Below are 26438 nucleotides of genomic sequence, written 5' to 3'. Positions count from 1 at the left end.
ATCCAGGGTACACTGGACACTTGGGGACTTGGTCTTTTAGGGCTACAGGCTGGACTTCTGCAGAGGTCCATCTGGAATGACAGCATCCCCAACACCTTCCAGAAGACCACCCCACTGGTCGAAGTCTTCTTTCAGCTCTAAGAGAAAAGAAAGAAGGTGTCACCAGAGAGGTTATTGCACAAGATACCACTGTTGGAAAGACTCGGTTACAAGCATTAAAAGAAAGAACGCCTGCAGGATTCATTAGTATGTATTTGCCGCTATTTAAAATTGATTTTTTTAATCCTAGGTTTTCATGTTGGACAATGGTGGTTACCGCACTTGTATTCCCAGCGATGTATTAAGAGTTTGAAAATGTTATAAAAAATACTGTTCGCACTTTCTATGTATTCCCACCGATGTATTAGGAGTTTGAAAACGTTATAAAAAATACTGTTTGCACTTTGTTTGGCCCCTTTAGTTGTGAAGATGTCTTCCAACCATTTATTAGCTGTGGTATCCAAAAACCCTTTTAAAGAGATGTTTTTTATAACATTTTCAAACTCTTAATACATTGCTGGGAATACAAAGTGCAGTAACCCCCGTTTTTCATTGCTTTTTAAAAAAGCTGCAAACCTTCATTTATGTGCAAGCCCTCTCATACATCAACCAGTACCGTATTTTTCCGTGTATAAGACAACCCTTTTTTCTAAAAATATTTAGAAAAAAATTGGGGATCACCTTTTACACGGAAGGTTGCTCTCTTCCCCGTCTGTCAGCTGATGTAGGTATTTGGTTGAACAAAGTGAGGCCTTTGGTTTAACTCACATATTCAGCACTCTCCGATTGTATGTGTTTGTAGCATGATATTCTGCTTTCAACATGGAGATACCCTAAGGAAAGTAGGCGTATATTTTCAAAACTCTGTATTTGAACTGTTTCCAAAGTCTGGGGAAAGATGTTGTACTCCCTGGAATGCAATCTCACCTTCAAGTGCTAAACTACAGCAATAAAACTAATTATGTACATTGATGACACAATGTGGACATTTGGCTACAGAGGATGATGAGGCACAAGAAAGGCATATGAAGGCATCACAGGAAATAATGCTTCCGCCAGACACTCCCAGCACCCTTAAAAACCATTGCCTGTCTTCGGTGCTACAGAAGCTAAAAGCTTGTTATGCTACTGGTAGTTGGAAGAACAGAACCAAGAAAGCAGTGTGGGATCAGGCTAGTGGTCCTTCTAATCCAGCGTGTCTGTCTGGAGACATTAGGAAGAATTTTCTAACACAGAGAGCGGTTCCTCAGTGGAGCAGGCTTCCTCGGGAGGTGGTGAGCTCTCCTTCCCTGGAGGTTTTTAAGCAGAGGCTAGATGGCCATCTGTCAGCAATGCTGATTCTATGACCTTGGGCAGATCATGAGGGCATCTTGGCTATCTTCTGGGCATGGAGTGGGTGTGTGTGGAGGAGGTAGTTGTGAATTTCCTGCATTGTGCAGGGGGTTGGACTAGATGACCCTGGCAGTCCCTTCCAACTCTGATTCTATGATCCTTTTTCCCAGTGGCCAGCCAGACACCTCAGAAGCAGGGGTACAGAGACCAATGCCAATACAAAAAACAAGAGCTTGCCAAAACCATTATTCAGAAGCAAAAGTGGGAGGAATCTACCCATCGTGAGCCCCAATTCCTCCCACAATTGCCTTCAAGCTTCCTGAAACCACCAGCATTTAAATTTGTGTAGGTATTTTATACCCTGCTTTTCCCTCCAATGGGGATCCACAGGAGTTTATAACATCATTCTCCCCTCCTCCATTTTATCCTCACAACAACCACCCTGTGGGGTAGGTTAGACTAAGAGCGTGTGTCTGGACCACGGCCATGCAGTAAGTTTCCATGGCAGAGAGCAGATTCCAACCTGGATCTCCCAGATTTTAAGTGAAACAAAGAACAGCTTACTTCTCCCCTCTCCTCCATATGGTATTTTAGATCAACCCACTGCTTCATAGGGATCCAGTGGCAGACCAAAGCCTGTTGTTATATCTATGTTTGGTCCTCACTTCTACAAGATCTTCTATTGAATAGTCCTTGCTTCACTTCATTAGAAATCCTACTTATTTATTTACAGATTTATACCCTGCTTTTCTCCCCAACGGGGACTCAAAGCGGTTCACAACATTGTTCCCCTCTCTCTTCCATTTTATCCTTACGACAACCCCGTGAGACAGCTCAGGCCGACTGGCACAAGGTCACTCAATGCGTTCACATGTCAGAGCAGGAATTAGAACCCAGGTGTCCCAGATCCTAGACTGGCACTCTAACCACCATGCCACGCTGCCTCTCAGCATCTGCCTCCAGTGTACGAGTGAGGGCCCCCCAGACCTTTAACTTACGGAGATGCTTTTGTAGGAAAGCCAGGGCGGCCCGGTTAGTGATATCCAGCCCTTCATAAGGATTGATGGTGCCCCTTGTTTGGAAGACTCTGTTCACGAGATTCCCCGCGAGGAAGGTGAAGTCGGTTTGGCTCTGATGGACGGTACCCCTGGGAGGAAAACATAAGCCCTTCAGCTAGAAAGACATAAAACAGTGGGTAGGCCTGGATCTATGAGCCCCATGGCGCAGAGTGGTAAGCTGCAGTACTGCAGTCCAAGCTCTGCTCACCACCTGAGTTCGATCCCAACGGAAGCTGGTTTCAGGTAGCCGGCTCAAGGTTGACTCAGCCTTCCATCCTTCCGAGGTCGGTCAAATGAGTACCCAGTTTGCTGGGGGTAAAGGGAAGATGGCTGGGGAAGGCACTGGCAAACCACCCCGTAAACAAAGTCTGCCTAGTAAACGTCAGGATGTGACGCCACCCATGGGTAAGGAATGACCCGGTGCTTGCAGAGGGGACCTTTACCTTTTAGGCCTGGATCCAAGATCATAAGTTTGCCTCCCAACCCTAACAGCAGAAATGTTATGTGCTAAACTACAAACCTCAGTCCAACTTCTACTTGAAAATCCCCATGCAAGAGAAAAACATCACGTGTCTATTGGTACAGACCCATAGCAGAGTGGGGATGGTGGCCGCAACCCATAAGCGTTAATTTGCCCCACCTAAGATTTTTCAAAATCCAGGCTTTTTAAGTTGTGATATCGCCAGTAAAATGTAACAGAGCTTTTTGTTTAGAATAGCAGCAGTCCTTATTTTTTGAAAAAGCAATTGATTCCCCGCTTTCAAGTACTAAACTCTCTAAAAGCTGCTCACTTGATTCACCCAGCTATGCCCACACAAGATTCCTCCTAAATTTTTTGTCAAGGTTACAATCATCCTTATCATGGTCCCCCAAAAAATCACTCTTTAGCAACAGTGATATACTTAAGAGAAATGTTTGTTGTAAGTGCATAAAAGCTTCAGAACATTTAAAAAAACACTCCTTTTTCAGCTCATGGGCTACTGATTTAATAATTTGTGGATAGTAAAATATCCCAAGAGGTTTACAGAAGCTTGCTGGTGACTGAATTTCCTCATTGTTTGAAATCAGAGCAGCTCCTTCAAGTCAAGATGTCTGGCTATGACCTTGCATTAGTTATTCACTGAAATGAACGTGAACTCCAAATTTGAGCTTCAAAAGACCTTTGAGCCAATAGAGGGTGAATGGGCATTAAATAATACAAGCAGGGGACTAGCAAGGATTTGCAGGGGAGGGCATCTCATTTCCCCCTTCCTCACTATTTCCTCTTTTCATTCCCTGAAAGCCTCCATAGATCCTCTCCATTTCCTGCTTCCTTTCCTTCCCACCCACCAGCCAAGCCATCTTCCCTTCTGTCTTCAGCTTTCCCTCCTTCCCTCACCGGCAGCCTCTCCCCGGGAAAACTCTGAACGAGTTCCACGGTGCCAGCTGCTGGTGTGGGCCGCGCCTTCTTGCATGGTAGGGAACCCACAAGAACTTGTGAGGGGCATCTCACTTTCCCCGTATCCCTCGCCCTACATTATTTCCTCTTTGCGGGCACCCTCCTGATTCTCACCTTTCTTTGCTCCCTTCTCTCCTTCCCTCCCACCAAGCAACCTACCCTTTCCACCCACCAAGCAACCTGCCTTTTATCTGCCCCCCCATCTTCAGCTATATTTATTATTTACTTCATTTACACCCCGCCTTTCTCCACAGTGGTGACCCAAAGCAGCTTACGTCACTCTCCTCTCTTCCATTTTATCCTCACAACCCTGTGAAGTACATAAGGCTGCGTGTGACTGGCTCAAAGTCACCCAGTGAGCTTCCACAGCAGAATGGGGATTCAAATATGGATCTCTCAGATCCTAGTCTGAAACTCTAACCATTATACTGGCTTTTGAAGGCTGGCTGCTGTTGAACAGTAGCAAGCAACCAGTCCTGAGTGAGTCACGCAAGTCGGGTGGTAACAAGATGTCTGATGTGTGCTGCCAAGCCTGGACCTGATGAGTCCTCCTTCAAAGACCAAAACAGCCCTGGAAAAAAGCCCTGCTCCTGCTCACTCCCGGCTTTATACTGCCAGAAACCAAGGCTTGAAGACTGGCAATACTGTGTGGTGGCTTAGCAATGGCCACTGAGGGCATTCGTTTCTTAAAGCTACAGGTGCTGCTTCTATTGTTTTTTAATTTCATTTTAGAGTTCACACTTTTCTGCAAAACCAAGACATTTTCCAGGTTTGTAGAGAAATCCAGTCTCTAGATCTAAGTATCCACAGTTTGGCTGTGTTGAGAATTAGATATACAGGTAGAGTATCCCTTATCCGGACAGCTGATATCCGGACTGATCCAAAAAATGGACCCTTCGTACCGGCATGCAGGCAGATCCGTGCTGCCTGCTTTCAATATTTCCTCTCACCTAAAAAAATAAAATACAGTGTACACTGCATCATAGGTGGAGACTGAAAGCCTACTGTTGTTAGTTTGTTTGTTGTTGCTTTTGTTTAACAGCTGATACAGGTATTCTGGTGAGATCAATACATCTTTGTTTTCTGATAATTCAATATACACAAAATTATTAAATATATTGTTTAAAACTACATGCAGGCTGTGTGTATGAAGTGTATATAAAACATAAATGAATTGGGGTTTCATCCCCCAAGATATCTCGTTATGTATATGCAAAAATTCCAAAATATTCCAATATACGGAAAGATCTGAAATACAGACCACTTCTGGTCCCAAGCAGTCCAGATAAGGGATACTCAACCTCAATTGATTTTTGGACAACTGAGAAATGGTATATGGCACTCGGCTTCTACTTTTTTCTGATACGGTCATTTTTTTCATGATTTTCCGTTCAAGCCTTCTTCAGTTCAACATCTTACACCTTATTTTCAGTCCCCCTACCTCTTCCTCCTTCCTCTTGCGTGACATCAACTGTAGATTACAAGCCTGTATGGAAAGGAGGTGGCTATTCATGCTCTGTACAGCACCTAGCTCTTGATATATACTGGGATGAATCTAGCCGTCCATGGAATTTGCATAGCAGGAGGAAGAAAAAGAGTTGGCTTTTATATGCTGACTTTCTCTACCACTTAAGGAAGAATCAAACCGGTTAAAATCACCTTCTCTTTCTTTCCACACAACAGACACCCTGTGAGGTAGGTGGGACTGAGAGAGCTGTGACTAGCCCAAGGTCACCCAGCTGGCTTCATGTGTAGGAGTGGGGAAACAAATCCAGTTCTCCAGATTAGCCCCCGCTGCTCATGTGGAGGAGTAGGGAATCAAACCCGGTTCAAACCACCACTCTTAACCACTACACCACATTCCTCTTCCCCCACCTGCTGCAGTCTACAGAGCCCCCCCTCCCCAAATTTTGTTCCTGGGGATCAGCAGACTCAGAGGAACAGAATCGGGCAAAATGGGGTCTGCAGTGGGAGGAGTGGTCAGAAATTGCTGCCTCCTCTTCCAAAGAAATGTCATCAAGTCTTCGGACTGCATGGTTGGCCCAGGCTTACAAGATAGTGATGAGTTTGGTCTCCTCGTTCATGGAGCAGATCTTTTTCATCTTGGCCAAGCTATCTGCAGTCTGAAAGGTCTCGGTGTTGACGAAAAGCACCGGCTTGGTCACTTTCGGGTACAGAGAGTTCTCCAAAGGGAACATCCAGGCGTCCAGGGCAACGGCACATCTGCAGGGGACATAAAACACACAGCAAGCACTGAATGGGTAACCAAGGCTGTGGATTCCCACCTGGCCATGTGTTACTAGAAGAAGGTCCCCACTGCCGCTGTGGAGCCTACAGGGCAACTTCTGTTCCTTAGCAACTTTACAGCGGTGTCTGGAGCACACTTACTTGAACTGTGCCTCTTTCACGAGGGCGAGGATCGCTGTCGCCCCTCCAAACGAGTGACCCATGACAGCCAGTCTGGACAAATCCACATTATCCTGGAAGAGAAAGGGAGCGGAGGTTTAAAGTAGCCAAATGCCCAGAGTTTCTTTCTTCCGCACAACACCATGTTCAGAATTCGCTCACTTTTTTCTTTAATGAAAGCTACTTGTGAGTAATGGAAAAAATTCCAAGCTACTCCCCTTGACCTCAATATGGCACTAGAAACAGAATATGGACCAGGAATATCAAGGAAGAAATGAAGCTATCAGATAAGCAGTGCAGAGGACATAAGAACATAAGAAAGGCCATGCTGGATCAGACCAAGGCCCATCAAGTCCAGCAGTCTGTTCACGCAGTGGCCAATCAGGGGCCTCTAGGAAATCCACAAACAAGATGACTGCAGCAGCATTGTCCTGCCTGTGTTCCAAAGCACCTAATGTATTAGGCATGCTCCTCTGATCCTGGAGAGAATAAGTTCACATCATGACTAGTATCCATTTTTACTAGTAGCCATGAATAGCCCTCTCCTCTATAAACATGTACATTCTCCTCTTAAAGCCTTCCAAGTTGTCCACCATCACCACATCCTGGGGCAGGGAGTTCCACAATTTAACTATACGTTATGTGATGAAGCACTTCCTTTTATCAGTTTTGAATCTCTCAACCTCCAGCTTCAGCAGATGACCCCGTGTTCCAGTACCATGAGAGAAGGAGAAAAACTTCTCCCTGCCCACTCTCTCCATACCATGCATAATTTTATAGACCTCTGTCATGTCTCCCCTTAACTGCCTTCTTTCCAGCCCTAAGCATTTTAACCACGAAATCCTATGGAATAAAAGCATTAAGAAGAAGCCTGGAGCAGATCTTTGCTCGTTCTTTTCCTGGGTCTTCTAGGGGACGCACAAGCTATGGTGCAGCAACAGCTGAGCTTCTGGTAACTCATGAGCTATCTGTTGAAGACCCCTAGTTTAGAGAGGCCCTAGGATCAGGGGAGATCTCGTGTTCAAAGATCTCACCTGACTGTACAGTTCTGGTCATCACGCCTAAAAAAGGATATTACAGAGCTTGAGAAGGTGCAGAAAAGAGCAACCAAAATGATTAGGGGACTAGAGCAACTGCCCTATGAGGAGCGGTTAAAACGCTTAGGGCTGTTTAGCTTGGAAAGAAGGCAGCTGAGGGGAGACATGATAGAGGTCTATAAAACTATGCATGGTTTGGAGAGAGTGGACAGGGAGAAGTTTTTCTCCTTCTCCCATAATACTAGAACGCGGGGTCATCTGCTGAAGCTGGAGGGTGAGAGATTCAAAACAGATAAAAGGAAGTATTTTTTCACACAATGCATAGTTAAATTGTGGAACTCCCTGCCCCAAAATGTGGTGATGGCTGCCAACTTGGAAGGAGGAAAGGGGTATTCATGGCTACTAGTTAAAATGGATTTGTTTCCCCCCAGGATGCATGCCTATTATCTGCAGGATCAGAGGAGCATGCCTGTTATCTTAGGTGCTGTGGAACAGAGGCAGGACAATGCTGCTGGAGTGGTCTTTTTTGTGGGCTTCCTACAGGCACCTGGTTGGCCACTGTGTGAACAGACTACTGGACTTGATGGACCTTGGTCTGATCCAGCAGGGCTTTTCTTATGTTCTTATGACACAATCACCTGGTTTGGTTGCTTGCTTCTCCCTGAGGTGAGAGGAAGATGACTCCAAGGCCTACTCTGATTTCTCCCTGAGGAATGCCACAGGAGGGAGTCAAACAACAACTGTTCAGCATCTGAATAGGCCCCTGAAGAAAAAGTTAATGAGACAGAAAGACCACAAGGCAGGACAAGTAACATTTGGTATTTGATACTGCCCTTTCTGATTACTCTGAACAGCTTGCATACGCTTTTTTATTTGTATTATTTACACCCTGCCTTTCTCACTGAGACTCAAGGCTCATTAAACACTGTGAGGGAGGGGAGGGGCTTATGTGTAGGGAGGGGCTGTGGCTCAGTAGTAGAGCATCTGCTTGGCATGCAGAAGGTCCCAGGTTCAATCCCCGGCATCTCCAGTTAAAGGGACTAGGCAAGTAGGTGATGTAAAAGACCTCTGCCTGAGACCCTGGAGAGCCACTGCCAGACTGAGTAGACAATACTGACTTCAATGGACCAAGGGTTTGATTCAGTATAAGGCAGCTTCATGTGTTCATGTGTTCAATGCAATCAGTAGGATGAGACATCTAGTAAGCAATGCAATAGTGCTAGGATTACAGGAGTCTATAACAAAGTGTGAAGTATTAGACATGATATGTTAAACAATGCAGAAAATGGCATTACATAAGTAGAAAACCATGCAGCTAAAACAAGGCAATACATACAGCAAACAGAGAATACACTCTAAACGCAGTGGAATAGTCCACAATCTCATTCCTGAAACATCCCATTATAATATAGCCATATTGCCTTTACAGAAAAAAGCCCTCCTGAATATGGACGTAATCCATACAACAACCCTGCAAGGTAAACCCAGGATGACTACCACACTGCATGGCCAGAGTGAGCAAGAGAAATAGTGTGCGTGTGCATATGTGTGTGAAACTGAGACAATAGCAGCTTGTCAAAGGCCACCTGCGGATAGGGTTGCCAGGTCCCTCTTCGCCACAGGCAGGAGGTTTTTGGGATGGAGCCTGAGGAGGGCGTGGTTTGGGGAAGGGAACTGACTTCATTGCCATAGAGTTCAATTGCCAAAGTGGCCAATTTCTCCAGGGAAACTGATCTCTGTCGGCTGGAGATCAGTTTTAATGGCAGGAGATCTCCAGCTACTACCTGGAGGTTGGCAACCCTACCTGAGCAGATGGTTTTTGTAGATGGTTTTTTTGGGCGGGGGAGGGAGGAGTAAACATCAATGGTCTCATAGGAAGCTGAGCCCTGCATCCCTGAAGGGGTTTCGTACATGATGCAATGCCTTTGTGGGAGGCATAATGCAGGAGTCTTGTGCTAAATGTATAGAGGAAGAAAGCAAACTTGACTATGAGAAGAGACAGAATGGTGTTTGATTGTTTTTGTTTTAATTGTAAAGAGACATGCGGAGAAAAAAGCAGAAAGAGGAAAAAGGCAAAGCAAAAAATGCTCGCTTTGTTCTGTTGGCTGTTTGCATCCCTGGGTACCTCCGATTTATACATTTTGGGAAAGCAGAGCATGATTGGGCTCCCCCTAGTGACTAAAGGGTAATATCACAGGGAGGTATCGACAGGAAGAAGCCAATTGCTAGGAGGGAGCTGGAGAAACAAAACAGGGGAGGTGGATGGGGAATGCGCACGTGCCTCTAGGACACTGGTTCCCAACCAGGGGTTCGTGGACCCCCAGGGGTCCGCGAGAACTAAATTAAGGCCCGCAAAACAAAGTTATAAACCCATAATAAATTAATATTTTTAATTAAAAGTTCTCTATTATAAAATATATATATTCAGATATTATTCTAAGTTTAATGTTTAACTAACAGTTATGATTAAAGTTTATTTTCAAATTCTCTGAATTTTTATTTTGAACCTTGGGGTCCCTGAACCGAACAAAAAAGTCCTAGTGGTCCCTGGTCAAAAAAAGGTTGGGAACCACTGCTCTAGGAGGTTACGAGCTGCGGATCAAGGCAGCTCCACAGATGCAATCAACTGCAAACCCTCCAGTATGTCCCAGATAGAAACCAGGACCCTTGAGAACTAGTGTGGTGTTGTGGATAAGAGCGGTGGTTTGGAGCACTGGAGTCTGATCTGGAGAACCGGGTTCGATTCCCCACTCCTCCACATGAGCGGCTGAGGCTAATCTGATGAACTGGATTTGTTTCCGCACTCCTCCACATGAAGTCAGCTGGGTGACCTTGGGCTAGTCACAGCTCTCTTAGAGCTCTTTCGGCCCCACCTACCTCCCAGGGTGTCTGTTGTGGGGAGGGGAAGGGAAGGTGATTGTAAGCCAGTTTGAGTGTCCCTTAAGTGGTAGAGAAAGTTGGCATAAAAAAACCCCAACTCCTCCTCCTCCACTTTGTCCTTACAGCTCAATCCCTTCTTCTACCAATGCCTGGTGGCCAAATATCTGCTGGTTGTCAATTTTTTGTTATTTTAAGCACTTTAAATCCTGCCCCTCAATCAGAGACCTGGTTCTTTGGTTGCCTAATAAGGCTGCCAGGTCCCTCTTTGCCACCGGCGGGAGGTTTTTGGGGTGGAACCTGACAAGGGTGAGGTTTGGGGAGGGGAAAGACTTCAATGCCATAGAGTCCAATGGCCAAAGCAGCCATTTTCTCCAGATGAACTGATCTCTACCGGCTGGAGATCAGTTGTAATAGCAGGAGATCTTCAGCTAGTTTGAGAGGGGACATGATTGTTCTCTTGAAGTATTTTAAGGGCTGTCACTTAAGAGGAGGGCAGGGAGCTGGCAGCAGAGGAGAGGACTCCCAATAATGGGTTTAAATTGCGGGCGGAAAGGTACGACTGGATATTAGGAAACATTTTTTACAGTAAGTGTGGTTTAACAGTGGAATTGGCTGCCTAGGGAGGTGGTGAGCTCCCCGTCACTGGCAGTCTTTAAGCAGAGGCTGGACAAACACTTGTCAGGGGTGCTCTAGGCTGATCCGACATTAAGCAGGGAGTTGGACTAGATGGCCCCCTCCAACTCTATGATTCTACGATCCCCCAGAAGCACCCTTGCCTTGCATCACATGGAAAGGATCAATGAGTTCCATGTTTTTACCTTCAGTAAGGACAGGTCGAAGTCTGTGTGCAAGAGGTTGACAGCCGCCTTGCCGGCCTTGATGTTCCGGATCAGCTTCAGCCCCCGTATGCACTCATTCGCTCGCTGATGGAGCTGGAAGACAAAAAAAAAAAATCTCTACGATCAAGTCACCACTCTTTCACTGATTTGCACGGCCGAGTCTATTTTATACCATCTATGTGAAGACACAGAGAAGGCATGATGGGAACCCTTTGAGCCAACTGTATGGTTAAAAAGCATCCCCAAATTCAGATCAGAGTTGTGCTACTGAAGGGGCAGAATTGTTTTCCCTGGACCATTTCTCCCAACCGTAAATACCTCCTATAATACTCCTTGACCTCCTATAATACTGAGGGTTGCCAACTCTGGGTTGGAAAATTCCTGGACATTTGGGGGTAGAGCCTACGGAGGGCAGGGTTTGGGGAGGGGAAGCACTCTGCAGGGTAAATTGTCAGAGAGTCCACCCTCCAAAGCAGAGAGCCAGTGTGGTAAAGTGGTTAAGAGAAGTGGTTTGGAGAGGCGGACTCTGATCTAAAGAACCGGGTTTGATTCCCCACTCCTCCACATGAGCGGCGGAGGCTAATCTGGTGAACTGGATTTGTTTCCCCACTCCTACACTTGAAGCCAGCTAGGTGCCCTTGGGCTAGTCATACTTTCTCAGGCCCACCTACCTCACAGGGTGTCTGTTGTAGGGAAGGGAAGGTGATTGTAAGCCGGTTTGATTCTTCCTTAAGTGGTAGAGAAAGTCGGCATATAAAAACCAACTCTTCTTCTTCTCCTATCCACCAGCAAAAAGGGGACTATTTTATCACCTATTACGGTGGCAGGTAGTTCTCTAGGGAAACTGATCTCTGTCGCCTGTGGAGATCAGGTATCATTCCAGGAGAACTCTAGGTCTCACGTGGAGGTTGGCAACCCTACTCCACTGGCAAAAACATGCAGGTTGCCATATGGCATTGCCTTTTACCAAATCAGACTGCTGGTCCTCTTTCCTCTATATTTTCTATTCTATTTGACAGCGGATTTGAAGGGTCTCAAGCAGAAAAAGGTATTTCCCATTAACTGCCATCTGAGATCCTTTATGTAGATACTTATACCCTGCTTTTGCTCCTCAGAGGGGACCCAAAAGCGGCTTACAACATCATTCTTCCCTTCTCCATTTTATCCTTATAACACCCTGTGAGATAATTAGGCTGAGCGTGTTTGACTGGCCCAAGGCCACCCGGCAAGCTTCCACAACAGGGTGGGAATTTGAAACTGGGTCTCCCTAGTCTGACACTTTAAGTTTCACACCATGCTGACTCTTGTTTTCTTAAACATGAAATACCACAGATTGAACTCTGGACTGTTACTCTGCAAATCATGTACTCTGCCACTTAGTTGTCATCCTGTGGGGTAGCAGTTTGGGAAGGTGCTGTGGCTCAGTGGTAGAGCATCTGCTTGGCATACAGAAGGTCCCCGGTTCAATCCCCGGCATCTCCAGTTAAAGGGACTAGGCAAGTAGGTGATGTGAAAGACCTCTGCCTGAGACCCTGGAGAACCGCTACTGGTCAAAATAGACAATACTGACTTTGATGGACCAAGGGTCTGATTGAGTATAACATGTGTTCACGTGAGGTGGGGAAAGCAAAACTGAAAAGGAAGCCCCATGCCTTGGCCCCAATCCAACTCAGCAGACCCCCATCCTCCCACCATGGATGCCATTTGCAAATTTTAAAAGGCTTAGGAAGTTTCCCACTGTCTCTTTTAGTTTGGCCCAGAAAACACAGTAAACTCAGTGGCAGAGTGTTGCGCTAGGATCTAGCAGATCCAGGCTCAACTTCCCATGTGGCTGTGAAGCTTGTTAGATGACCCTGAGTCTGTCCTTTTCTCTTAGCCTCACCTACCTCACTGGGTTGTTGTGAAGATGAAATAGAGAAAAGAGAAACCACAGGCACCTTTCTAAGCTTCTGGAGGAAGACTGGTTGAAAAAAATGGGCTACAGAAATGGTATTTTGATCAGAATTTTATTCTGCCATATTCTGCTAAAAATATTCATATTCTACTAAGATGACTGTACCTGTGGATTTCGGAAACGAAACTCCTTCTGATCTTTTGGCACCCCTCGATAGGAGAGCCATTCTTCTTGCACTGGAGCCTCGGGGAAGTCCGACGCTTCGGGTTCCAGCTTGCAGAAGTAAGTGGCAGAAGCAGAATGATCTCTGTAAGAACAAGTATCAGTTAAGCATTTGCTTCTGGTCAAGACAGGCAAGAGCACAAAGGCCATTTTTGCATGGTCATTTTTTTTTTTTAATTTTGAAGGGTACAAAAAGGAAAAAAGGGAAAGGGAAAAAATAGATCATGCATATATAAAAACATCGTTACAGTTTCAGTTAAAAAATAAGCTCAGTAGAGTGGAAGAAAGTATCGAATGAATATTGTACAGTTTATCTAATAAAATGGTACTATAAAAATAAAATAAAAATATCATTCATTTAACAAAGTATGTCATTTTAAAAGAAATATTAGCTGGTCAATTATTTAACTGGAAGACATATAAGTATAAAATGACTCCCATTTTTCGTTAAATTGTTCCATGGATTCGTTAATCTTTGGATTTTGATGCTCACTCAAAGCTCTTTTTTTAAAATGCGACTTTAAAAATGCCTATTCACGGTCCAGACGCAAAAGGAGAAGTTCCACTCCCCCCACTCGCCTGCTCCTTTGTTCCTGTTTGCAAAGCCATTAGCATATACATAGCTAACGCGCCTCTGTTGTTTTGCATGGTTCCTTGAGGGGGACTCTTTGCGACAAACTCCAAAGGTCGGGTTAAATGGGCTCTTTAGTAATGCGAAGCAGGTCTGCGCCGGCTTCGCAGTCACTTCTAGAATGACGGTTCAGCGTGCAAAATTAAAAAAAAATATGAGGGACAATTCAGCCTGGAAAGCGCTGCTAATTACCATGCAAAAATGGCCAAAGACAGACAGAGATCCGTCCAAAGTGTCCAAACATCCCCACATCCTACTTGAAGCCAAAGGCAGCTGGAAATTTATAAATCCTCAGTGGGATAATAAATCTGTTCAATTTTCTCTGATTTCTGCTCTGGAACTCCTATGTGATGTGTCCCTGTTTCTCTCCCCAAACCCATCCTGCCTGAAGCTTCTGGCTTAACCCAATGGTTTTCAAACTCCCCAGAGCCTCCTCTTATGGTTCATCCTGTTCCTCTTCCTCCCAGCATGGTGCAGTGGTTAGGAGTGGTGATTTGGAAAGGCGGACTCTAATCTGGAGAACCGGGTTTGATTCTCCACTCCTCCACATGAGCAGCGGAGGCTAATCTGGTGAACCACCTAAGCTAAACAAAACATCAATCATGAAGAAATGTGTTGGGTTGGGGAAAACTACAAGGGGAGGCAGAAGAAGAACCTGGAAGGGAAAAACTAGGCTTCTTTTAAAGGATTGGAGAGATAAAGTATTATATTTTGTACAAATGACCAAATTAACTAATTGTCTACATGGAAATGATGTAGAAGAGTTTAAAAGAGACTGGCATAAGGCCTTTGTACACTAGGCTAACACGGCAAAGATTGATTTTATGAAGATTGTGAAAGAGTTGTAAATAAAATATTGTAGTAAAGGGAAACTAAATATATAGTGGATGATATAAAGTTAAGGCGTACCTTCTCCAGAAGTCACAATGGGGAGGGGGGTAAGCACATAACACGAGGGAGGGAAGGGGACTTTTACTTTTAATTCTATATTATTTTTTTGTTTTTTTCTGTTAACTTGTTTTAACTTTGTTTAAAATCCCTTTTCTTTCTATTTTTTCTGTAATTTCTTTATTTAAAAATGTTTTCTTTTTCTGTCAATAAAAATTCTATTAAAAAAAAAAAAAGAAACATCCCCCCATTTATACCTGAACTGCTAGGCATGAGTTTAGGAACAAAAGCAATCTCAGAAGACACATTGCTCTCCATGTCTGATGACACTGGGGTTCTCCTTGCTACGTTAAATAGAGTTACCCCTTTCTAAATTCACTGACGTCAGTGGATTTACAAGGATGTAGGCTAGCCTGATCTCATCAGATCTCGGAAGCTAAGCAGGGTCAGCCCTGATTAGTATTTGGATGGGAGACCACCAAGGAAGTCCAAGGTTGCTGTGCAGAGGAAGGCACTGGCAAACCACCTCTGTTAGTCTCTTGCCATGAAAACCCCAAAAGGGGTCGCCATAGGTAGGCTGCGACTTGAAGGGACTTTACACACACACACACACACACACATACACACACACAACTCTGCTTAGGATTGCACTGCCAGGCCTGTAAATGGACAAATCCCTACAATTATCGTGAAGGCTGTCTGAAAAAGAGAGAGCCTTTCCCCTCACTCTTCCAGAAAGCTATAATTCAGGGGCACCCAGGGTGCACTGCTAAGCAGAGTTACGCCCTTCTAAGTCCATGGATCGCCTAAGGTGGCAGCCCCGTGGCGCAGAGTGGTAAGCTGCAATACTGCAGTCAAAGGCTCTCTCGCGGCCTGAGTTCGATCCCGACGGAAGTCGGTTTCAGGTAGCCGGCTCAAGGTCGACTCAGCCATCCTTCTGAGGTTGGTAAAATGAGGACCCAGCTTACTGGGGGTAAAGTGTAGACGACTAGGGAGGCAATGGCAAACCATCCCATAAACATAGTCTGCTGAGTAAAGGTCAGGATGTGACGTCGCCCCATGGGTCAGTAATGGCCCGGTGCTTGCTCAGGGGACTACCTTTACGTTAGCATTGCCAATGAAGCCAGTGGAACCAGGACAGGCAAAAGGAAACAGTTCTTCATACCACAAATGAAGAAAACTGCAGCATATCCCCCAAAGGGCTTTTGCAACACACAAACTGACCAAAGGCTTTTCCCGTTCTCAGAAGATCCACTCTCTCACCTGTGTTCCAGCGCCATCACCAGAAACCCACGGGAAGCCATTTCAGCACAGACAGAAGAGTAAACCGTCCTGAAAAAGAAAGGCCAGAAAATACAGTAAGAACATCAGATCATTCCTGCAATTCCCAGGCCTACATTGGCAGGAATGCTGGCAGCTTTACAAAAACTGATGGATAGGCTGCAATTAACCATAAATACCTTTTTATTAGGGCCAACTAAAATGACATAAAATATTGTGCAGGCTTTCAAGTACTGCTGCTTGCAGTGTTTTATCATTACTTGTGCCTTCCAAACCCCTCCTTTTCTGTATGGCCTTTGGCTTATTCCTTGACATGCCCAGATGAGGTGACTGTGGATTTAGGGGGGCAGCAACCTCCCTCTCTCCCTTCTCCCCACCCCTCCCTTGGCTTCACTGCAGCCTCCCTTCCTACCTGGCAATTTAAAACCACAGCCTTCAGTACCCTTTAACCTTTGTTCCTAAATTTTTATAATAATAATAATAATTTATTAGGTCTATGACCGCAGCCTTGGACCAGGGAAAGAGGAAGGGAGGGGAACACAAAGGAAGGATAGGAAACATAAGACGTAGTAAACATAAGACAATATTAAATTAACAGTGCTAAAAACCAGGCGTCAGCCCGATAGATAAAATTCCTAGCTAAAATAAACTAGGGGCGGAGCGAACTAACTAAAAGTTGCCAGAGGTAGACGGTGAAAGTTCTTTCTTCTTAAGTGCAGCCACTCTGGCCAAAAAACGAGCCACATTCGATGTTACCAAACCACTGTTTACATCGCCAAGCAAAAATGGCAACACCCAGGCATGTGAAGGGAGGTTCAAGCTAGAAAGAATTGGAGCAATCAAAACCTCTCCTGAGACCTAAATTTTAAGCACACGTAACTTCAACCCATGCCCATTAATTCCTCCATATCCTTGAGTCCTACAGGAGAATTATACAACTTTAGGGTTGACAATGAAGAAATTGAAATTGTTCAAGACTTTCTACTCCTTGGCTCCGTCATCAACCAAAAGGGAGATTGCAGCCAAGAAATCAGAAGGAGATTGATACTGGGAAGGGCAGCCATGAAAAAGCTAGAAAAGATTCTTAAGTGTAAGGATGTGTGACTGGCCACCAAGATCAGGTTAATTCATGCCTTCGTATTCCCTATTACTATGTATGGGTGTGAAAGCTGGACAATGAAGAAAGCTGATAGGAAGAAAGTAAATTCCTTTGAAATGTGGTGGAGAAGAGTGTTATGGATACCGTGGACTGCAAAAAAAAAATCAGTGGGTTATAGATCAATTCTAGAAGCTAAAATGACTAAACTGAGGCTGTCGAACTTTGGTCAGCTTATGAGAAGAGCTCCAGAAGGATCTCTGCGTACTGGAAGAATGGGCATTAAAATGGCAAATGAGATTCAATGTGAGCAAGTGTAAAGTGATGCATATTGGGGCAAAAAATCCCAACTTCACATATACACTGATGGGATCTGTGCTGGCAGCGACACACCAAGAAAGGGATCTTGGGGTGGTAGTGGATAGCTCAATGAAGATGTCAACCCAGTGTGCGGCTGCTGTAAAAAAGGCAAATTCCATGCCGGCCATAATTAGACAAGGAATAGAGAATAAAACTGCTGATATCATACTGCCCTTGTACAAATCTATGGTGAGACCACACTTGGAATACTGTGTACAGTTCTGGTCACCACACCTAAAAAAGGATATTACAGAGCTTGAGAAGGTGCACAAAAGAGCAACCAAAATGATTAAGGGACTAGAACAACAGTCCTATGGGGAGCGGTTAGGACGCTTAGGGCTGTTTAGCTTGGAAAGAAGGCGGCTAAGGGGAGACATGATAGAGGTCTATAAAATTATGCATGGTTTGGAGAGAGTCGACAGGGAGACGTTTTTCTCCCTCTCCCATAATACTAGAACACGGGGTCATCTGCTAAAGCTGGAGAGCGAGAGATTCAAAACAGATAAAAGGAAGTATTTTTTCATACAACGCATAGTTAAATTGTGGAACTCCCTGCCCCAGGATGTGGTGATGGCTGCCAGCTTGGAGGGCTTTAAGAGGGGAGTGGACATATTCATGGAGGAGAGGGGTATTAATGGTTATTAGTTAGAATGGATACTGGTCATGCTGCATATCTATTCTCTATCAGAGGAGCATGCCTATTATTTTGGGTGCGGTGGATCACAGGCAGGATGGTGCTGCTGCACTCGTCTGGTTTGTGGCTTCCTAAGGGCACCTGGTTGGCCACTGTGTGAACAGACTGCTGGACTTGATGGGCCTTGGTCTGATCCAGAAGGCAGTTCTTATGTTCTTATGTCTTCTCATAAGAACATGAGTCATTGGAAAAGACCATCATGCTAGGGAAAGTTGAGGGCAGCAGGAAAAGAGGAAGACCCAACAAGAGATAGATTGACTCTATAAAGGAAGCCACAGCCCTCAATTTGCAAGATCTGAGCAAGGCTGTTAAAGATAGGACATTTTGGAGAACTTTGATTCATAGGGTCGCCATGAGTCAGAAGCGATTTGATGGCACTTAACACACACATCATTGAGTCCCTTCATTTTCTCCTTTCTGTTCCTCTGGTTGCCTTTCTCAAACTGTATGCTCCTTGAGGGCAGGGTATCCCCAGATATCATTGGTATACGGCATATACGGACTAAGCCACTCTAGAGGATACTTATCCTTCGGTGCTCTTTAATGAACTCATAAGGGGTTTGTGGAGGGGCCTGGAAGGCTGAGAGGATTTCTAACCGGATTTGGGATCTCTCACCTCCAAGGCAGCCATTAAATCGGTCTTGAAACAGATGGCTGTTCTTAATCCAAGGGACTGCCTACAAATATCTACGGCCAACCCATTGGGAGTGCCTGTTTTAAGAGCTCTAGGGCAGAAAAGCTATGGCAGATTCGTTCTGCCAGCAGAGGCGCCCTCCTCCAGCAGAAGGAGCCTTCCGCTCTTCCTTCCTCCGGAGGAAAACACCTCTACTAACAGATCAGTTTGGTGGGATTTGACTGCATGGCTAAGTAGACTCTGCACCATGTCATCCCCTCTCCTATTCAAACCTTGGACCCAGGAAGAGCCAAGTTCTGCAACGGTAGTCCCACATTAAGCAAATCTGCATATTTCCTATCATGTATGCATCAACGCCCCTGTATTACAGAGGAGGTAGCAAAGTTTCCTTTAGCTGCTATGAGGATTCGAGGTATGCAGGAGGTCCCAGGTTCAATCCCTGACATCTCCAGTTAAAGGGACTAGGCATGTAGGTGATGTGAAAGACCTCTGCCTGAGACCCTGGAGAGCCACTGCCAGTCTGAGTAGGCAATATTGACTTTGATAGACCGAGGGTCTGATTCAGTAGAAGGCAGCTTCATGTGTTCAGAGGCGAAGCCAATTAATTATATTTTTTTTTACTTAAAATACAAACATGCTTAAAACAATAGAACTTTTACAGCCCAGATCAGGAGTGGGGTGTGTGTGGACCCAACAGTGAGATTGCCAGCCCCAATCGGGACTGGGGGGTGGGGACTGACTGCCTCGTGGGCCAGATAAAAGCCCTCAAGAGGCTGGATCCAGCCCCCAGGCCTTATGTTTGACACCCCTGACTTAGGCTGTGTATGCATGTCCAATTGTTTCTCCAGATAGTTCCTCTCTCTCCACCCCACCCACATAGAAGAAAGTTTCCCTATGCATAGGTCCAAAATCTATATCTTCTGCAAATCAGAGAGCTTTAAGAATCAGGGCAGCACACTTACCGGAAGGCTCCTAACCCATGGGAGAATATGATCAAGGGGTACTTGTTCTTACTCGGTTTCAGAGGAGCATCCCAGCTTACAGGGATTCGACACGACCCTGCAGAAAACAAAATTGCACATGAGAGTAGGACCCGGCCAGCTATTCAAGGCTAACACTTTGCCTCCTGGTTATTATGGGATTGCGACACTTTCTTTAGAAAAAACCCTCACTTCTCTTCATTTGTTCTTGGCGGGTTTTTTCAGAATGAGTTCGGATTTATGGGCACCATTCTCCAGACAGTGCATCCTGCAAGAGAGTGGAATTCTGGTGTTTTGACATTTCAGCAAGTTTCTAGTCCCTAAGCTTCTAAGCAAAAACACCTGTTGGAACATGACTGCAACATCCCTGCACCAAGAAGCCCCGGCGGCTGGAAACTCTCTTACCAAAGGTCACACTGAGCAACGGGGCGCACCATTTCCGGTTCATGTTCATGTAGTCAGCTAGTCCACAGTAATACTCATAGCGGGGGATCCAGAAGGGCTGTTCTGCCCCCTCTTGTGAGACGCAGGGATAGAACAAGCGAAAGAAGAGGCCCTGAGGAGGAGAAAGACAGGCTGAAGCACAGGCACAACAGTTGTGGCATGTGTACCTTGTTTTCTGCACATCTCACGCACAGGGTGTGAGTGTGTGAATACTAACAATTAGTATGTTTGAAGAAAAAGAGTTGGTTTTTATATGCTGACTTTCTCTACCACTTAAGGGAGAATCAAACTGGCTCACAATCACCTTCCTTTCCCCACAACAGACCCCCTGTGAGGTAGGTGCGGCTGAGAGAGCTAGAAGAGAGCTGTGACTAGCCCAAGGTCACCCAGCTGGCTTCACGTGGAGGAGTGGGGAAACCAACTGGGTTCACCAGATTAGCCTCCGCCGCTCATGTGGAGGAGTGGGGAAATCAAACCTAGTTCTCCAGATCAGAGTCCACCGCTCCAAACCACCGCTCTTAACCACTGCAACACACTGGCTCCCAAGTTATTCAATTTAATTCACACACGAGGCCGAGGCATCCTCTAAATGCCTGGAGGGCAGCAAGATGACAATTAATTTTTAAATATAAATAATTAAGCGGCCATTTGGAGACTTGTGGCAGTTTCTAAATTTGTGCAACTTATGAGAATTTTAAACAAGGAGAGCAAGTCTCAGGTTGTTAAAAAAAACAAAACTACGCAGTCCCCTGACATTCTTATAGAGAATATCATCTGTCAAACCCTCCCCAATGGTAAATAGATCATTGCAAACTCAAAGCAAATTTAAAACAAAGGGTTTCTATTACAAATCAGTTAACTAGATTTAAACAAATCAACCCCTGCTGTGAATAAAACCTGGCTTAGTCGGCTATTTATAATAAACTGGCAAAGCTACCCTGAGACAGCTGACTCTGAATCCTACCCTTTGCCCTGCTATTTTTTTTCCCTACACGGCAGCTTTTTTTATATAACTCTTTATTTTAAGTTTGAGCTCCGTGGCACAGAGTGGTAAGCTTCAGTACTGCAGTCCAAGCTCTGCTCACGACCTGAGTTTGTCCCGACGGAAGTCGGTTTCAGGTAGCCGGCTCAATATTGACTCAGACTTCCATCATTCCGAGGTCGGTAAAATGAGGACCCAGCTTGCTGGGGGTAAAGGGAGGATGACTGGGGAAGCCACTGGCAAACCACCCCGTAAACAAAGTCTACCTAGTAATCGTCAGGATGTGACGTCACCCCATGGGTCAGGAATGACCCGGTGCTTGCACAGGTGACCCTTTTATTTTAAGTTTAGTTTATAACAACAATAACAACAAAAATACATCAGCAATAATTAACCATCCTCTTACAGTCAAGATATATTGGAACCAAGTATTGAAACACATGTTCCAATATTATACATTGTTCCAAGATAATACATCAGTGCTTTTTACAGAAATCATACCATTTGTTGCATCACTTAGCTGAACTTAATAAATGCAAATCATATGATATTTTTGTGGGCATTGTTTACTTCATGATGCCCCCTTCTCCACATATTCTAGAAAAGGCAGCCATCTATTTAAAAAGTTTGTAGATACACAGCAGTTTCTGCCTTTTTTCTTTTTCTTTTTGCCATCAAGTTGCAATTGACTTTTGGTGACCCCGTAGGTTTTTCAAGGCAAGAAATGAACAGAGGGTGTTTTCAATCGCCTGCCTCTGCATAGCAACCCTGGACTTCCTTGATGGTCTCCCATCAGCATAGCATTTATGGTCAGGCTGACTCTGGGTGGAATTCTTGAACTGATCTTCTCAATACAATCCTAATGCTAGGCCCATTCTCTCTTCCTTCATTGTAGGACCCTGTTTCTCTATCTGCTCCTATCAGGAATACCAGTTTAACCCACAGCCATCAAGGGTCAGTCTCCAATTTCATGCTGGGAGAAGCACCTTGAGGGTGGGGGTATGACTCTTCCATGTGCCATCTCCTGCATGTGCCTCTCCCACTATGAAATATCCCACTGTATGTGGAACCTGATTCTTCTTCATTCAGAGCAAGAGATTGACAAAGAGCTACAAAGTCCATTTGCATTGCTAACAGGAAACCGCTAACGTTACTGATAGTTGACATGTGGGTTAATAATCCATAAAGTTCCCACAGCTCAAACAATGGCTATGCAAGCCCTTTATAAGGAAACCACACACACAAACTCTTACAGTAAGTCATTCATAGTCAGGGGAAGTCTACCTGCTGTCACAACAGGAACAAAGGTTCCCAGCTCTGGCTTGGAAATTCCAGTAAGTCATTCATAGTCAGGGGAAGTCTACCTGCTGTCACAACAGGAACAAAGGTTCCCAGCTCTGGCTTGGAAATTCCTGGAGATTTGAGGACAGTCCCCAGGGAGGAAGCTCAGCAGGGCTGTGATGCCGTAGAGGCTGCCCTCTGAACCTGCCATTTCCTCCAGGGCAACTGCTCTCTATAATCTGGATATCAGTTACAACTCTGGGAGAATTCCAGGCCATGTCTGGAGTTTGGAACCCTTAGCAGCACCCTGCATGATTGTTTTAGTGTACTGGCAGAAACCTGCATGCGGTTCACTCTCATTTCAGTTGCTGAAAGAAGAAGAAGAGTTGGTTTTTATATGCCGACTTTCTCTACCACTTAAGGAAGAATCAAACCGGCTTACAATCACCTTCCCTTCCCCTCCCCACAACAGACACCCTGTGAGGGAGGTGGGGCTGAGAGAGTTTGGAGACAACTGTGACTAGCCCAGGGTCACCCAGCTGCCTTCATGTGCAGGAATAGGGAAACCAACCTGGTTCACCAGATTAGCGTCCGCCGCTCATGTGGAGGAGTGGGGAATCAAACCCGGTTCTCCAGACCAGAGCCCACCACTCCAAACTGCTCCAAACCACCGCTCTTAACACCACCATGCTGGCTCTCTTTCAGCAGCCCTTCAGTCCCATCCAGTTCTTTTCCTGCCCATTCCATCCACATATGGGTTATTCCAACATCCCACCTACCCCTCCCATAGATCTTAACTTCAAGACTTCCTTTTCTTTTTAAAAGAGGCACATCTGGCTCTGTACTGAGCCTTGCTTGGCTCTGGAATCATAGGAGGCAGACCCAGAGACCTCCATCCCATCGAAGTCAACAGGATTTCAACAGCTGTATCATCCTGCTGCCTCCAAAGTAACTCAAACACAATTCACTTTTGCTCTGGATAACAGATAGATTATTCATAGCAGTTCCTGCCCTCTCCCAGATGGCACCTCAGCTGTCTGCCTGCCTGACAGTGTGTCAACACTGCATAAAATGCCAGGGACGCATTCATGAAACTGCACCCTTTTCACCCCTGGACCAAGCAGCTGACAAGAATTGCTACTTCCTGGTTCTGGGCTTACAACTGCACACAGAGCCAGCATGGCACAGTGATTACAGTGCCCGATTAGGATTGGGCGGTCATGGGTTTGAATCCTCCCACTCTGCCTTGGAGGCTCCCTGGGAGACCTTGGGTCATTCGCTTTTTTCTCAGCCCCACCTACCTCACAGGGTAGTTGCTGTGAGCAGGAGACAGCAACGTTGTAAGCTACTGAGTCCCCAATCAAAAGTGGGTATAAAGATCTAAACAGAGACTCTCTGAACTTGGCATTGAAGGGAAGAGCGTGTGTGAGTAAGCAGTAAAGAAGACAGTGGATGAGTTGATGCAATTCACTACTGCTGATGATCTGAACCAAGTGGGCCCCGGGTTTCTGGCACAGTTGCTGGGGCTTGGCTCTGCACAGCTGTTCACCAGTGGCCCTTTAGGTCAGTGGCCCACCAGGAAATTTCCCTATCCAGTCCACCCCATTAGTAATCCATAAAGAACATAAGAAAGGCCATGCTGGATCAGACTAAGGTCGATCAAGTCCAGCAGTCTGTTCACACAGTGGCCAACCAGGTGCCTCCAGGAAGCCCACAAACAAGATGACTGCGGCAGCATTGACCCGCCTGTGTTCCACAACACCTGATATAATAGGCATGCTCCTGTGATCCTGGAGAAAATAGGTACGCATCATGACTAGCATCCATTTTTACTAGTAGCCATGAATACTCCTCCTTTCCTCCATGAAGATGTCAACTCCCCTTTTAAAGCCTTCCTAGTTGGCAGCCATCACCACATCCTTGGGCAGGGAGTTCTGCAATTTAACTATGTGTTGTGTGAAGAAATACTTCCTTTTCTCTGTTTTGAATCTCTCACCCTCCAGCTTCAGCAGATGACCCTGCATTCTAGTATGAGGGAGAAAAGCTTCTCCATGTCCACTCTCTCCATACCATGCATCATTTTATACACCTATGTCATGTCTCCCCTTAACCGCCTTCTTTCCAAGCTAAACAGCACTGTGTTTTAACTGCTCCTCATAGGGCAGTTGCTAGAGTCTTCTGATCATTTTGGTTTCTGCAGCCCAAACACTGGCTGTTGTCAAGAGTCTTGTACTAGGAAATGCCTCACACAGGATCACACAATAAATCATAAATATACACAGGAGCAACCTGTGCGATATACCATGTGGTATAGTTGTTCACTATACCACATGGAGATAGATCATGATGGGTAGCCGCGTTAGCCTGTCTGTAGCAGCAGAAAAGAGCAAGAGCCCAGTAGCACTTTTAAAGATTAACAAAACTTCTGGCAGGGTATGAGCTTTCATGAGCCACAGCTGAAGAAGTGAGCTGTGGCTCCCAAAAGTGAGTCACAGCTGAAGAAGTGAGCTGTGGCTCATGAAAGCTCATACCCAGCCAGAAATGTTGTCGGTCTTTAAGGTGCTACTGGACTTCTGCTCTTTTCTACCACTATACCACATGGGCAGATTCATCACATCTGTCTACAGTAGCCTTATGGTCACAGCAAACACAGTTGTATGGGAGAGCCTCAAGCAAAGAGACTGTGCTTTGCTGGCCAATAAGCTGGTGATGGGGAAAGCTGAAGGCAGCAGGAAAAGAGGAAGACCCAACAAGAGAGGGATGGACTCTATAAAGGAAGCCACAGTCCTCAGTTTGCAAGATCTGAGCAAGGCTGTTAAAGACAGGGCACTTTGGAGGACATCGATTTATAGGGTTGCCATGAGCCTGAAGAGACTTGACAGCACTTAGCACACGCACAAACTGGTGGCAGAGACAAAATTCAAACCAGGGAATTTCTGGGCAAAGCCCTACCGGGCACCAGCTTCACAACCAGCTCCCTGGAAGCAAGACCCACAAGAAAAGAGAGGGGAGGGGCTGTGGCTCAGTGGTAGAGCACCTGCTTCGCAAGCAGCAGGTCCCAGGTTCAATCCCTGGCATCTCCAGTTAAAGGGACTAGGCAAGCAGGTGATGTGAAAGCCGTCTGCCTGAGACCCTGGAGAGAAGCTGCCGGTCTGAGTAGATAATACTGACTCTGATGGACCGAGGGTCTGATTCAGCAGAAGGCAGCTTCATGTATTCATTCACAGTGGGTAGCCGTGTCAGTCTGTCTGCAGTAGTAGAAAAGGGCAAGAGTCCAGTAGCACCTTAAAGACTAACAAAAATATTTTCTTGTAGTGTATGAGGTTGTACGTAACTGAAGAAGTGAGATGTGGCTCACGGAAGCTCATACCCTACCAGAAAATATTTTTGTTAGTCTTTAAGGTGCTACTGGACTCTTGCCCTTTTCTACTACAGAATTTTTTTTTGTTAGTCTTTAAGGTGCTACTGGACTCTGGCCCTTTTCTACTACAGAAAGTTTTTTTGTTAGTCTTTAAGGGGAAACTGGACTCTTGCCCTTTTCTACTACAGAAAATATTTTTGTTAGTCTTTAAGGTGCTACTGGACTCTTGCCCTTTTCTACTACAGAAAATATTAAGGTGCTACTGGACTCTGGCCCTTTTCTACCACAGAAATGTTTTTTGTTAGTCTTTAAGGTGCTACTGGACTCTGGCCCTTTTCTACTATAGAAAGTTTTTTTGTTAGTCTTTAAGGGGAAACTGGACTCTTGCCCTTTTCTACTACAGAAAATATTTTTGTTAGTCTTTAAGGTGCTACTGCACTCTGGCCCTTTTCTACTCATGTATTCATGTACTCCCAGGCAACTTCCCTGCTCATCTCTTCCCTGATCTCCCCCCGCCCCCCGCCCAGTTTACACAGCCCCTTCCCACTGGGTGGCTGCAGAAGCGCCCTACCTTTTGGTTCTGCCCCACCATCACATCGGTGCAGCCGACAGCGTGCGGCCCCTTCCCGTGGGGCAGGCCTAAGGACTGGGTCCCCCCCAT

At 45.6% G+C, this 26438-nt stretch overlaps 1 protein-coding gene and 1 non-coding gene across 2 annotated transcripts; one reads left to right on the top strand and one right to left on the bottom strand.

Moving 5' to 3' along the window:
* PAFAH2 (platelet activating factor acetylhydrolase 2) lies at window positions 1–26438 on the bottom strand. Its single transcript, XM_056847024.1, has 10 exons — window positions 26349–26438; window positions 20115–20265; window positions 19692–19788; window positions 15928–15996; window positions 13089–13230; window positions 11009–11122; window positions 6256–6347; window positions 5920–6090; window positions 2370–2518; window positions 1–137 (listed from the first exon to the last, which is right to left on the bottom strand). Exons 1-10 carry the CDS (start codon window positions 26436–26438, stop codon window positions 43–45), a joined length of 1170 nt encoding a protein of 389 aa, XP_056703002.1. The 3' UTR covers window positions 1–42.
* Window positions 25428–25499, top strand: TRNAA-CGC (transfer RNA alanine (anticodon CGC)). The gene has a single exon. It is a non-coding gene; the product is annotated as a tRNA-Ala (tRNA).

This window comes from Euleptes europaea, chromosome 3, assembly GCF_029931775.1.
Source record: "Euleptes europaea isolate rEulEur1 chromosome 3, rEulEur1.hap1, whole genome shotgun sequence".
In the NCBI taxonomy this organism is placed as follows: Eukaryota; Metazoa; Chordata; class Lepidosauria; order Squamata; family Sphaerodactylidae; genus Euleptes; species Euleptes europaea.
The sequence above is the reverse complement of the archived record's forward strand: the minus strand, read 5'-3'. Positions and strand labels throughout refer to the sequence as shown.

Excerpts from the sequence above, each read along its gene's own strand:
- PAFAH2 (XM_056847024.1), bottom strand. The coding sequence starts at position 26,438 with ATGGGGGGGACCCAGTCCTTAGGCCTGCCCCACGGGAAGGGGCCGCAC. Across the intron at positions 15,997-19,691 it reads CATGGGTTAGGAGCCTTCCG|GACGGTTTACTCTTCTGTCT; the intron begins GTAAGTGTGCTG and ends TTTCTTTTTCAG. Across the intron at positions 6,348-11,008 it reads TCGACCTGTCCTTACTGAAG|GATAATGTGGATTTGTCCAG; the intron begins GTAAAAACATGG and ends TTTCTCTTCCAG.